This window comes from Rhinopithecus roxellana, chromosome 6 (assembly GCF_007565055.1).
Source record: "Rhinopithecus roxellana isolate Shanxi Qingling chromosome 6, ASM756505v1, whole genome shotgun sequence".
In the NCBI taxonomy this organism is placed as follows: domain Eukaryota; kingdom Metazoa; phylum Chordata; class Mammalia; order Primates; family Cercopithecidae; genus Rhinopithecus; species Rhinopithecus roxellana.
Window position 1 is genome coordinate 104,237,152 of NC_044554.1, and position 14,362 is coordinate 104,251,513.

The 14,362-nt window shown below is 56.8% G+C and overlaps 1 protein-coding gene and 1 long non-coding RNA gene across 3 annotated transcripts in view; one reads left to right on the forward strand and one right to left on the reverse strand.

Moving 5' to 3' along the window:
* PRKAR1B (protein kinase cAMP-dependent type I regulatory subunit beta) overlaps positions 1-14,362 on the reverse strand; it is a 176,999-nt gene that overhangs the window by 48,843 nt on the left and 113,794 nt on the right. For both annotated transcript variants that reach the window (XM_030932418.1, XM_010366624.2), the window contains exons 5-6: positions 10,660-10,721; positions 9,456-9,502 (exon numbers count right to left, since the gene is read on the reverse strand). In XM_030932418.1, coding sequence (XP_030788278.1) covers positions 9,456-9,502; positions 10,660-10,721 — 109 coding nt within the window. The remainder of the gene's footprint in view (positions 1-9,455; positions 9,503-10,659; positions 10,722-14,362) is intronic.
* Positions 5,437-11,743, forward strand: LOC104664934. Its single transcript, XR_004057956.1, has 3 exons — positions 5,437-5,672; positions 5,980-6,200; positions 11,110-11,743. It is a non-coding gene; the product is annotated as an uncharacterized LOC104664934 (long non-coding RNA).

The following is a 14,362-nucleotide window of genomic DNA, read 5'->3' on the forward strand; positions in this document are numbered from 1 at the left end:
CAGATTGTTTATTATGCAGTGATTATGCAGATTCGGTGACTATAAATTGACACAATACATGCTTTATCCCCTCTGTGTGTCAATGAGCTTAAAGAATAGTTCCCATTGGCAAAGCAGTTCCCATTGGTTGCATATCGGGAAAGAATGGATTGCGATGAATCATGGAATCAATTCTTACTGAAATCAATGACTCATTATCTGGATGATAACTGAGGCACAGAGTCTTCTATCTGAAAGAAAAGACCACGCAGGTGTAACTCCACAATTAGGTGCAAGCAAGCACTGGGGAGAACTGGTCAACCACGAACATTCGTGGGCACAGGGACGACCACTGAGCAAAGGCAGACTCCACCTGGCGGGGATGTGGCGATCACCTCTACCTGGGCCACCAGGCTCCCCAGCTCCTGGAGGGAGGCTAGAGCAGGAATACAGGGCAGAAGAAACACCAGCTTCCCCCCAGGGATCCCCTCCAGGAATCAGAAGACGGCCGTCCTTCCACGGAGCCAGGGAGCGCCCACCTGGGGGTGCAGGGATATGTGGAGGGGGCAGCAACTCCAGCGTTTCAGGGGCGAGGGGACCTCAGAGAATGCCCTCCAGAACCTCTGCCTCTTGCTTCTCAAAGGAGACCCAGAGCTGGGGAAGGGCCTGTGATGGCCTCTGGGCACAGTCTGGCCTCCCACCTTATGGCGGACACTCCCACTGTGCCTAAGTTTTTGTAAAAACCAGTTTATGGAGGCAGAACTTGCAAATAGGAACGTGCCCACCTCGTGTGCAGCCCGGTGAGTTTCATATCGCTCAAAAGGTGGGGGGGAGTGCTCCACAAACTCCCAGGGGACTCTTCCCCAGAGGGATCCGGAGCTCACCCCGTGGGTCTCACGGTGTCTGTCCATGCTGTGGGAGATGGACTCCAGGGTGCACAGCACATTATGCAGCCAGGAGCATCCCCGTACTGACATGCATGCCTGGGGTGGCACTTGCTGCTGGCTCAGCTTCAGCAGGCATTCTGCACTGAACACCGTTGCCCTCCAGCACCCTCTGCACTAAACACCATCACCCTCCCTCCAGCACCCTCTGCACTAAACACCGTTCCAACGGGGCACCTCCCTCCAGCACCCTCCACAGGGAACACCTTCACCCTCCCTCCAGCACTGTCCACACCAAACACCATTACCCTCCAGCACCCTCCGCACCAAACACCATCACCCTCCCTCCAGCACCCTCTATACACCATCACCCTCCAGCACCCTCTGCACTAAACACCATCACCCTCCCTCCAGCACCCTCCACACCAAACACCATCACCCTCCAGCACCCTCCACACCAAACACCATCACCCTCCCTCCAGCACCCTCCGCACTAAACACCATCACCCTCCAGCACCCTCCACACCAAACACCATCACCCTCCCTCCAGCACCCTCCACACCAAACACCATCACCCTCCAGCACCCTCCGCACTAAACACCGTTCCAACAGGGGCCCCTCCCTCCAGCGCCCTCCGCGCTTCTGTTCCGATGCAGGGGCCTCCTGCTGAGCCATGAAAGCAGTGTGGACTCAGAAGATGTGAACCTGAGGTCAGGAGGGGTTTGCTTGACACGGGAGAGCCAGGGAGGCGGGTGACATCTTATGCCCAAGGAGGTGAGTGAGCCTCTTGGCCCCTTCAGGGGTCCCTCTCGAATGGCTGCCCAGGCAAGTGGCAGGACACTCCCCTCCCCTGGCAAAGAGCACGGGGCCCTGAGAGCAGAGAAGGGTGAGTCTGCACAGAGCCAGCCCGGGACGGCCGCACCTCCCACCTTTCTGGGGTTCTGCCCCAAAGGGGGATCCATGGCTGCTGCGGCTGCAGGCAGGACCCGGGGAAGCTGGGCCAGGACGTGCTGCCTGTGAGGCCTGGCGAAGCCCATGGCCTCCGAGAGCTCCCTCCGCAGCCTCAGAGGAAACCATTGTGCGGGTCCCACAGACGGCCAGGGCCACACTGTGCTCGGCCGCCCGGAGGACAAAGGGGCCATCCTTCTCAGGACACTGGTCACTGTCACCGCTCCCGGCACAGTGCGAGCCCCACCCCAGCTGGTACGCATAGGGCTACTTCTTGTTGTTGTGTCTCGGTTTTTTTGTTTTCTCTTCTTTTTTTTTTCTTTTTGAGACGGAGTTTCGCCCTTATTACCGAGGCTGGAGTGCAGTGGTGAGATCTCGGCTCACCACAACCTCCGCCTCCCAGGTTCAAGCCATTCTCCTGCCTCAGCCTCCCGGATTACAGACACCTGCCCCACCACGCCCGGCTAATTTTGCATTTTTAGTAGAGATGGGGTTTCTCCATGTTGGTCAGGCTGGTCTCAAACTCCTGACCTCACGTGATCCGCCCGCCTCGGCCTCCCAAAGTGCTGGGATTGCAGGCGTGAGCCACGGCGCCCGCCTTCTCTTCTTTTAAAAGAAGAAACGATGGGGGTCCCCTGCGAGGCAGCATTTACACTCCACCATCACTGCAGCTTCTCCGGCTGAGCGCCAAGCTCACACCCGGCTCTGCCCTGCCCCCGCCCACCCTCACTCGCTCACCCTGTGTTTAGAAGTAGATGGTGGGGTGGGGGTGCCAGGGGCTGGGGGAGGTGCACGGGCAGGGAGTGTGTAATGTGGACAGAGCCTCAGTTTAAGAAGACAAGAACATTCTGGAAATGGACAGTGGTGACGGTTATAAAATAACATGAACATGCTTAATGCCACTGAACTGCAAAATGGTTAGAATGGTAAATGTGTGTCTTTTACTACAATTTAAGTAGCGCTGAGGGAGGTGGCTCACACCTGTCATCACACACTTTGGGAAGCCCAGGCAGAAGGACTGCTTGAAGCCAGGAGTCTGAGACCAGCCTGGGCAACATAGCAAGACCCCACCTCTACAAAACACTTTTAAATTAGCTGGACGTGGCGGTGCACAGCTGTAGCCCCAGCTTCTTGGGAGGATCGCTTGAGCCCAGGAGTTCAAGGCTGCAACGAGCTATGATTGCGCTACTGCACCCCAGCCTGGGCGACAGAGCGAGACTCCATCTCAAAAAAATAAAAAAAGAAGTTTAAAAACACAGAACACAAGACACACCCTGAATAACATCCGATCAGATCGCAAAGCTGAGGCGCCCCGCTCTGGGATCACCAAGCCGAGGTACCCTGCTCCAGGGTACGCCCCGCTGCCTGGCGGTGCAACCTGGCCCCCCGGAAACAGCTCCTCCCCCAGAAGTGTTGTGTGAAACCGAGGGAAGCCCAGGATGGCCAACGTCAGCGGGGATGACGTGACGCCAGGGATGGGGAGCAGAAGGAGGGAGTCCTGGAACAACAGGGGCCCGAAAACAATTAGGAGAATCGAGCCCCAGACAGGGCTTGGAAGGGAGCTACATTCCCGGGCCCGTGAAGTCAGCAGCTGAGTGTCCTTTTAAGCAGAAATGCTATGTTCCATGAATAAAATACATTGGAAGATATTTTTATACTTAGAAAAATGGATTATAGCTCTTGGCAACACACAGATAGCAGCAGGCACTTTTGGAGTCTCTGGAAAACCATAATTTAAACCGAACCTGGTGCTCTTGGCAGTTGGTCACCTGGCCGTCCCCCTGAGGCGCCGCTGGTCAGAGGGCAGTGTCCACCCTGCAGAAGCGGGTGACGTCCACCTCCAAGCCCTGCTGGCTTAAAGGGTCAGGGCCGGGTCCTTGAGAGGACGGCTTCCTGCTGGGCCTCGGGCACTTGGTCGGGTGCAGTGACATGCCCACGGCAACCGGCCATCCCTTCCCGCCACCCGGAATAAAACCAGGGTCCCGCTAGCCTCAGGAACCCACTCGGACCCTGGGTAGCCCTACTCCTGCAGCCCCGAACTCCGGGTATATCGATTTCATTGCCCCAGGGAGGCGATTGACAGAAACCAGCAAACAAAACGCAGCACCCAGGGTTCACACAGCAGCTGGACAGGGCTGCCTGGAGCTGCCATGCGGCTGTTCCCCTGGGTGCTGTAATAACAGTAATTATTATAATACATACGCCCATAACTCACCCGGGCTACCCGACATGCCACTTTCTTATTCCAGATTCCTTACTGAGCATCCTTTGATTTCCTTAAATGTGGGCTTCACCCACATGGGCCCTGTGGGTTTACCCTGCACGCAAAGGGCCTCCCACATCACAGGGGGCCCCTGCAGGCAGCTCCTGCGCCCGGCCCCGCCGGGCACTCCCTGCCGCCCACCCCCGCCCTGGCTGGAAATTCTGAGATTGACAGAGGTGCCTGGTGTTCGCGCACAGCCGCCCGGGACTCGTGGGACGGTCCCCACAAGTCACAGCCGGTTCCCGCGGGGGGCCCAGCCATCCCACGTTAGCCTGTAGCCAGGAAGCGGGCATCCACCCACGGGGTTCAGACATCCTGGCTCTGGCGGGCCGGGTCCAGCAGGGGCCTTAAAGCTGACTTTGTGCCTGACCCAGGGCTGGGGAAGGGGCAGGGACGGGCGGTGGCGGGGAGGGGGAAGGGGAGGGATTTGCCAGGACAATATATTTGGGGAACTCCAGTTACACCAGGGTGACCTCACTCTTTCCTTTCTCAAAATTGCCTCCCAATGTCCCCAAGCCTGGAAAGAAGCCAGCCAGGATGCCACGACGCCTCGTGTCTGAGAGAAAACCATCTCCTCTCCACTCAGGCTTCAGCCCCGACCCCACGCTAACCGGGCCAGGGCCAGGGCTGGGGCTGGGAGGGGATGCTGTGAGCTCAGGGCTGGAGGAAACGGTTCCTGCTTTGAAGTGGCTCCCGGACCGGCCTCTCCCACTGCCCTGTCATGTACGAACGAGTTACAGACGGCGGCGGGGGCAGGGGGGAGGGGGGTCTGTCCTGCTGGAAGGACGGAGGGAAGGGAGATGCCTCACTGAGTTCAGAGGTGAATTGGTGGATGGGGATTCTGCAAGGAGGAGGAGGTCCCCCCAAGACGCCGAGTGCCAGGTCGGCTGGGACAGCAACACCTCCCGGCCCCTTTGCTGAGGTCCTGGCCCAGGTGGGGCTCCCAGGAGCCTGGAGGCCAACAGCGGAAAGATGGGGACCTGATCCCTCTGGCAGTCCCAGCCCCCAGCCCCTCACACCCTCGCCTCTCCCAGGAAGTCCTCAGCACGCTGCCGGCTGGGGCCTGACGCTGGGGCAGGAGGGTGGCCACGCATACTGAGGACGAGGACAAGCCTGGGGCATGGGTGGTGGGCGTTTCCTCTCGGGGCCGACAAGGCTCTTGTGGTGCGTGTGTTGGGGACATGAGATGGGGTGGGGAAGCTGCCAGGCGGCCAATGGGTTCCTGAATGAAGGGGCAAGGAGCCGCGCGGACAGAGGCCCCATCACCCTACAGCAGGTGCCAAGAGCAGAACCTCAGGAGGGTTATCTCAGTCTTCCCGGCAGCGGTGAGCTCTGTTCGTTTTTCTGAGTAATATGGAAATGGCACAGCTCAGCCACACAAGGGCCTGGGCAAAGGTCACGGCCAGCAAAGAACACAGCCTGGGTCCTCTGAGTCCTGAGTCCACGCGGTCCTGACCCATCCACCACCCTCCTCGAGACACAACAAGTTAGGCGGGAACATACCCTGGGCGCCCCATGTGGGTTTCAGGCTCCGCGAGGGAATTCTGGATAAAGGGTTTGTCTCTTCCACATCTGTTCATTTAGGAGAAGTAAAGAATGTGGAAGGCCGGGCGCGGTGGCTCAAGCCTGTAATCCCAGCGCTTTGGGAGGCCGAGACGGGCGGATCACGAGGTCAGAAGATCGAGACCATCCTGGCTAACATGGTGAAACCCCGTCTCTACTAAAAAATACAAAAAACTAGCCGGGTGAGGTGGCGGGCGCCTGTAGTCCCAGCTACTCGGGAGGCTGAGGCAGGAGAATGGCGTAAACCCGGGAGGCGGAGCTTGCAGTGAGCTGAGATCCGGCCACTGCACTCCAGCCCGGGCGACAGAGCGAGACTCCGTCTCAAAAAAAAAAAAAAAAAAGAATGTGGAAAACAGAATTCCTGTGGGTGGCCTCAACCCCAAGCTCTGCTGATGCAAACTGGCACCTTGAAGATGTCTTTGGAATTTAATTGGAAGATGTGAATAACATTGGGAGACACAGAAGAGGGAGAGGCATTCCATGGGGGAGGAAGGGCCTCAGTGGGGACCTATGGGGCTCCCAGGCCCACTGCGGGGAGGCCTGGTCCCCGGTCATCTGCCGAGGTCAGTATCTATCGAAGCCCAGCCACAGATAAGATGAGCTGGGCCTGGCGGGGTCTTGTGGGATCCGTAGGAGTTCGTGAGGCAGAGCAGGAATGAGAGCAGAGGGGACAGGAGGGGCAGAACCAGAGTCAGGACATTCATTGGCTAATTTCCTGTTCTTGGTCCCTCTTCCCCATTAAGCCACAACCTCCCCCACACCACAGCAGGCACCAGGTCCTCCCTGTCACAAGTGCCAGGCATAAAGCAGGCACTCAGTAAACATCCAGGAAGGAGATGGCGGGGGAGGAGGTGACATGATGACTCCAGGACCTAGAGTGGAGGGGATGGGGGAGGAGGTGACACCAGGACCCAGAGTGGAGGGGATGAGGGAGGAGGTGACACCAGGACCCAGAGTGGAGGGGATGGGGGAGGAGGTGACACCGGGACCCAGAGTGGAGAGGATGGGGGAGGAGGTGACACCGGGACCCAGAGTGGAGGGGATGGGGGAGGAGGTGACACCGGGACCCAGAGTGGAGGGGATGGGGGAGGAGGTGACACTGGGACCTAGAGTGGAGTGGATGGGGGAGGAGGTGACACCGGGAGGAGGTGACACCGGGACCCAGAGTGGAGGGAATGGGGGAGGAGGTGACACCGGGACCCAGAGTGGAGGGGATGGGGGAGGAGGTGACACCAGGACTCAGAGTGGAGGGGATGAGGGAGGAGGTGACACTGGGACCCAGAGTGGAGGAGATGGGGGAGGAGGTGACACCGGGACCCAGAGTGGAGGGGATGAGGGAGGAGGTGACACTGGGACCCAGAGTGGAGGGGATGGGGGAGGAGGTGACACCAGGACCCAGAGTGGAGGAGATGAGGGAAGAGGTGACACTGGGACCCAGAGTGGAGAGGGCAGGGGAGGAGGTGACACCAGGACCCAGAGTGGAGGGAATGGGGAGGAGGTGACACCGGGACCCATAGTGGAAGGGATGGGGGAGGAGGTGACACTGGGACCCAGAGTGGAGGGGATGGGGGAGGAGGTGACACCGGGACCCAGAGTGGAGAGGGCAGGGGAGGAGGTGACACGGTGAAACCAGGAGCCGGTGTGTGAACTGGAAGAGGGGCTGTGAGTAGCATGAGATTTGGGGCTGGGGAAAGCGGTGGGTGCAGTCAGGAACCCGCCCATCCCATACCTCCCGCAGAAGTGGCTCTGCCCTCAGCACTGCTGACCGCTGGGCAGGCCTGGGTTGCCAGGGTCTCTCTGTAATCAGCCCTGCCCCGTCTGCTGGGGGCTCAGCCCCATTCCCTGCAGCCCCCCATCAGGCCCTGGTATCTGGATGCCGGGCACAACGGGGCCACCTCCTGGGATGAGCCCAGGCCCCAGGACGATGCCCGGCTGGGATGCTGGCCGCATCCTCCTCTGTCTTCTCTATTTCCTGGGCTGGGCTTTTTTTAAACTCAAAGCAAAGCCAGCAGGAGATGACTCTGTGGCCTGGCAGCCGAGTCCAGGGTTGACCCGCCAGTGCCGCCCTCCAGCCTTCCCCCTCCACACTTCCTCTGAGGTTGGGCAGTCCCCGGGACCTTTGGCACCTGCCTCAGTTTCTGTCTTTGGGGGAGATAGGAGCACCCCACTCCCTGACACAAAGTTCTTCCCCAGAGGCCCAGTCTAGGGGCCCAGCCTGTGGGTTCCAGCTCAGGACAGAGCACACCAGGGAGAAGAGAAACCAGCTCTTTCCCCGCCTGTGCGGGCCGGGCCTGAGCTCGTGCCCCTCGCGGGGAGGTGGGACCCCTGAGTCATTTCCTGTGCTATCAGCTCCGGAACAGAGTGGGCCTGCTCAGGTTCCCAGAAACACGGCGCGATGGGGGACAGAGTCTGCGGCTGCCACAGAAACAAATGAGAAAATGCCCTCCCCGGAATAGCCTGGCCTGGACAGAGGCACAGCCACCGGAGGACAAACCCCGAAATAGCTCGTGCCGGGCAGCCGGGGGGTGGCGTTGCCTGCACAGCAGAGCGCGGAGGCCGCCTCCCAGGGCAGGTGGGCAAGGAGAAGGGCGGGCAGGCATCCCAGACCCAGAGACAACTCAGCCAGCCTGGGAAGCAGTGACCGTCTCAGGTATCACAGACCCTCAAAGCACCCTGCACCGTGTGGGCATCTGGGCCGTGTGCACAAAGGCCATAAAGAGACGGTCTCAGGAGAGGTTATCACCACGAGCCGCAGAGGGTCCTTCGAGGGAGGCGTGGGACATGTCTGCGGACGCCCACTGGGAAGTGACATTTAGCAGAAGGAGAAGCAGGAGCTAACGGGGTTCCCGGCAGAGCAGGGGCCACACACCAAGGCCCTGGGGCTGCCAGTGCAGGCAGATTCCAGGAACCGAGGGAGGATGGTGTCACTGAGGTCCTCCCCGCTGACTGCGTCAGGGGCTCGGGCCTGATTCAAAGGGAAACAAACTCCTAGAGGTGCTTTCCCAGAGGCCGCGCCATCCGCTCGGCACTGGCAAGGTCAGGCTGCTGTCGGAGGGGAGCCCAGCGGGGGATGAGGGGACCTCAAAGCTTCACACCAGAGCACCCGGGCTCTAAACCAGGCAGTGGACGAGATGGGAGCCAGAGGTTCTGGGCAAGATCGGCTGTAGGGCCAGGGGTGATGCCGGCATCCCGGCCTGGCCATGGGGCACGAGACAGGGTCTCCAGAGGAGGGGACGCTTCTCCTTCCAAAACAGTGGGAGCATCTCATAAAAGGATGGGTCCCTCTGCTCTTGAGACAAGTGTGGGAAGATGACACAGTGAGACCCAACTCATGGCTTGGACGTTCTGAGTGGGGAGCCGAACACAGGTGGAAAAGGCAGCCGCTGTTTGACCGAGATGTCATCGGTCCTATGGGGTCTGTAAGCACACCACTCTCCCACCCACTTTGAGACGTTAACATCCCACGTGGTGGGTGAGCCTGGTGTATTCACCGGCCTCAGATCTGGAGATGGTGCTGAGTCAAACAGCACCACCCTGGCCAGCACCCAGCAGTCCCAACCCTGGGGGCAAGCAGAAGACAGCAGCCTTGGAAGACCTGGGGCCGCTGCCACCACCTACCAGCATCACCCTCGCTTCCCTCTGCACTTCTGATATTCCCATATTCTCTTCTAAGATACAGCAATTACATTTCTGGATTAAAACCCTAGAAATATGGCACTCAGCGCAGTGTTTGTTGGGGGCCTGGTGCTGCACAGAGGGGCAAGTCTTCACACAGGACACGCAAAGACGCACTATTTTCCAAAAACAGCGATACTCACATCCACTTCCCCTTGATCAATGACATAGAAGTTGTCTCCTTCATTCCCTGTAACAAAAGAAGAAAGTCAACAGATACAAAGTACATGGAGACATAGAAGTTACCCTTTCTCTTGCAAACAACTATTGCAACACTGTTGCATAGACCCTCCCCAGGCAACATCCTGGGTGCCATCAATTCTTTTTTAATGACAAGATTATGGAAACATTGAGATAACTCGTTAAAGAGCCTGTTATAAAGCTTCATTAGTGAATTTTCTGTAAACAATGAGAGGTGTTTTTGTTTGTTTTTTGTTGTGTTTTCTTTTTTTTTTTTTTTGAGATGGAGTCAGGCTGGAGTGCAGTGGCACAATCTTGGCTCACTGCAACCTCCGCCTCCGGTTCAAGCGATTCTCCTGCTCAGCCTCTGGAGTAGCTGGGATTACAGGCGTGCCACCACGCCCAGCTAATTTTTTTGTAGTTTTAGTAGAGATGGGGTTTCACCATGTTGGCCAGGCTGGTCTCGAACTCCTGACCTCAGGTGATCCACCTGCCTTGGCCTCCCAAAGTGCTGGGATTACAGGCGTGAGCCACTGCACCCAGCCTAACAATGAGAGTTTTATACATGTATGTGTGTGTGTGTCTGTAATTCTATTATATTACTTTAGTTTTATACATACATGTATATATTTTATTTTATATTTACTTAGTTTATACATACATGTATCTATTTTATACATACACATGTATATATGTGTATATATACATGTACATATGCATGTGTGCACATATACATGCATATATGTACACATATGTGCATATTATATGTGTGTATGTATGTATAAGTATATATACACTTTTACATTTTGAGACAGAGTATTACTCTATCACCCAGGCTGGAGTTCAATGGCGCAAACTCAGCTCACTGTAACCTCCGCCTCCCAGGTTCGGGGGACTCTCCTGCCTCAGCCTCTGGAGTAGCTGGCATTACAGGCACCCGCCACCATGCCTAGCTAATTTTTATTTTTAGTAGAGACAGGTTTTCATCAAGTTGGTCAGGCTGGCCTCGAACCCCTGACCTCAGGTGATCCGCCTGCCTTAGCCTCCCAAAGTGCTGGGATTACAGGCGTGGGCCATCACGCCTGGCCTTATACTATTTTTTTTTTTTAAGTGCATAGTCCATTTTCCCCCTCTGGGCTTTGGCTCAGAGGAGCAGGCAGAACGTACCTTGCTGTATAACGGTCTCCCCAGCGATGTGAGTGACAGGGAACATGGCATCGAATATGTCACTGAAAAGCAAAACACGCTAAATTAGGGCTGCAGGCAGCGTGGGGACATTTAAACCCTTCCTCCCCTCACTTCACAAAAATCACTTCACAGTCATCAGGGAAAATGAGAAAATCCATGAGAGTTCAAAGAAGAAAACCGAAATCCTTCATGACCCGAGGGCCGGAGATGGCACTGCGAACCCCGGGCATGCAGCCTCCCAGCCCCATTTCTGTTCTGTGCACAGACGCAGTTTGCTGTTTTGGTTTTTACAGAAATGGGGTCACACCATACGTGCATTCTGAACTCCATTTAGAAAAACAAAAGTAACAATAGATTGTGAACATTCTCCCGCCAGTAAATACAACTCTACTAGAATACAACCAGCAATCTGCATTTTTTTCCTTTCAGGGAGAACACTTTCAGTCGAAGGAGAATCCTGGGACCCTTGACACAGAAGGGAGGTTCAGAGCCTCTCTGTGGAAAACACAGACCCTTCGTGACATGCAAACTCGAAGCTGGTGAGGCTGAGTCTTGGGGCTGTGCCAACCGGGCAGCCTGACTGTCCAGTGTTCCAAATCTGGATGTGAAATGGACCATGCAAACAGGACCCAAGGGGCATGGGGGAGCCAGCAGAGGTGCCCGGGAAAAGTGGGGAAGCACCTGTCGGCCAGAAAGGTAGAGAGGCACCTGCCCCAGAACATGGTGCCAGCGTCCCACTCTTATTAACAGATGCAATAACCACCTTCGGAGACTGGACCCCTCAACGAGCACTTAGCCCACAATGTGATGCAGAGAAACCAGAGGCCCAGGCAGGGAGTGCACCCACGGGGACGCTCCGAGGGCAGCCTCCTGCCCACCCTGCTGACTTAAAAAGGAGATTCTTGGAAACCTTTGCCAGCCCACAGGTGCACCCTGACTCACGGGGTGGGGGCTGAACCACCCAGGAAACAAATATAAAATCAAAGATCCAGACAGCCCTGACCCTCCTGGTTCCAGGGCCCATGAATAAGGCATTCTTAAAATAGTGGTTGTTTTCTCTCTATTTAAGAAATGCTTCTTTTTTGAGTCTTTGTTCCCAACTTCCCGGGCAACTCAGTTTCCTGTTTCCTCCGGGAGGGGGGCAGAACTGCAGGAGGGGTCAGTGGGTGGTAGGGCTGTAGGGAGGGCTGGGGGACCTCCACTGTCCTCCTACCTGGGGAGGGGTCAGTGGGTGGCAGGGCTGTAGGGAGGGCTGGGGCCTCCACTGTCCTCCCACCTGGGGAGGGGTCAGTGGGTGGCAGGGCTGGGGGAGAGCTGGGGGCCTCCACTGTCTGCCCACCTGGGTGGTGGGGCTTGGCCATGCTGCCCCAGCCCCAGTCCCAGGCACCTGGCCCCGGTGGGGACGTTTCCTGGCCACAGGCTCCCTGGTGCACATCTGTAGGATCCGTCCTGACACTGTGCTCTAAACTGCATTTCTTCAAAACCACAAAAGAATGGGTTCTCAGAATGAACAGATCTTTAAGAAATCATTTTACAATTCCTCCCTCTTTTAAAAAAAAAAAAAATTCAACTTATAATGGTAAAATATTCCATTAAATGCCATAAGTAATCAAACGGACACTGTGTACCCCCCACCACCCGGCCCAGGACCATGCTGCCTCCACGGCTCTCTCCTGGGAAGCTGTCCAGCATCACTGCTGGGGCCCAGGTGTGGAGGCCAAGTGCCGCCTCCAACACGCTTGCTCTGTGTCACCACTTCGCACACGGGCATCCGTGATCACACGTGTGCACCCGTGAAAAGCGTGCATTGCCAGGGGTGTCTGCATCACTGCATGTCACTGACATAAAGATACCCTTTCGCAATTCTATTCTCCCTCCTGACACTTATTTTCTGAAATGCACCTGGGTGAAAACACAAATCCTGAAGCTTCTTTGCTCCTTTTACGCTGCCTAGTATTCTTTTCTTGGAAGAGACGGGGTCTCATTCTGCTGCCCAGGCTGGAGTATAGGGGTGCTGCCACAGTTCACTGCAGCCTCAAACTCCGGGGCTCACGGTGTCCTCTCACCGCAGCCTCCCGAGTAGCTGGGACTGTACAGGCACGTGCCGCCACACCTGCTTATTTTTTATTTTTTAATAGATGGGTCTTGCTATGTTGCCCAGGCTGGTCTCCAATTCCTGACCTCAAGCAATCCTCCTACCTCAGCCTCCCAAAGTGCTGGGATTACAGGGGTGAGCCGCTGCACCGCCCTACCTGGCATTCTCTATACGAACACCCTCGTTCCTTCACCCGTTCCTGCCCAGATGGACATTTCCAGTGCTTCTGGTTCCTGCCATCACACGTTGGACCACGATGGACACCACAGAACTCCCCACGAAGAGGGGGCAGGTCAAAGAGGCTGCACCCCGATGATTCGAGGCTCACATTCCACTCACGTGCGTCTACCAGAGCCTGAACAAAGGCAGGGGTCAGCTGAAACCTTTCCTGGGAGGTTTCGATATCCAGACGGGGCTGTTCAGTCCTTAGTATCAATGAAAGTCAACTTTCCACATACCCAGGTACCTGGGCGTGGCCCCGTCCAGAGCAGCCCCTCCTGGAGCGCCTCTTAAAGGAGCCTCACTGGGTTTCTCTGTTGGCCACACAGGTGTCCCTCATCTCCCCAGGTGTGCGCCTGCAGAGAAGCCTAGTCCCCAGCTCTGTGATCAGCAGAGCCCAGAGAGCCCAGCCTCATTTACCAAAAAGGTCTGGGAGCCCCATTTTTCTTAAGAAACTTTAATGCCCGAATGTCGCCAGCTCATCTCTGACAAAGGCCTGAACACAGACGTCTCCAGGCAACAGCCCCGAGCTGCGGTCAGCCCTGCCCACACTGCCCACTGCACGGCTTCACCCTGCTTTTCCACCGTCTGCCCCTTTCACACAAAACCCCCATGCCTTCCTCTCTCTCAGCGTTTAATGGAATTAAAAGGCCCTGGCCTCTTCTGTCTGTAAAAAGAAAAACAGTTTTCTTTTCTAATCCAGCAATCACTCTGGAAGGTTAAGTGAAGCTGCTGGCTCAGATTTTAAATCGTCTCACATGGGGGTGCCCCCCCCCCCCATCAACAAACACAGCTTAGCACGTCTGCATCAGGGGCTGTGCTGGGTTCCGGGGACACGGAAAGCCCCCCAGCACTCAGGCCTGGTAAGAGAAAGAAAAACACGAAGACATTCCAGCCAGCCCTTCCGGCGGGGGCTGAGGGCAGAGCCCCTGGTCTGTCTCTCGCTCCATCCTCACCCGCCCCTATGAGGTCAGCACTGCTGTTCTGTCCAGTTTCCAGATAAGGAAACAAGACACAAAGTAACTTCACCCAAGGTCAAGAAGCCAGGAAGAGGCGAAGTCAGGCTGAAGCCCGGATCATCAACGCTCCTCCACTGTCTGGCTTCCCTAGGTGCAGAGTCCTCCTCCGAGCAGAGCACATGCCTCCCTCTCACCCACCCCTCCCTCTCTCTGTCCCTCTCCCTCCCTCTCTCTGTCTCTGTCTCCATCCGTGCCCTGGACTGGTCTCTAAGCCGGGGGCTGAGGACTTGGGCATCTGGGATGGACACCACCAGATCTCTTTGGGCAGGAGCCCAGTAAGGAGGCCCTGCTGTTTGGGTCGAGGCTGGCCGGCGGTGCTCAGTCAGGACAATTTCCAGGAAACGGCCCG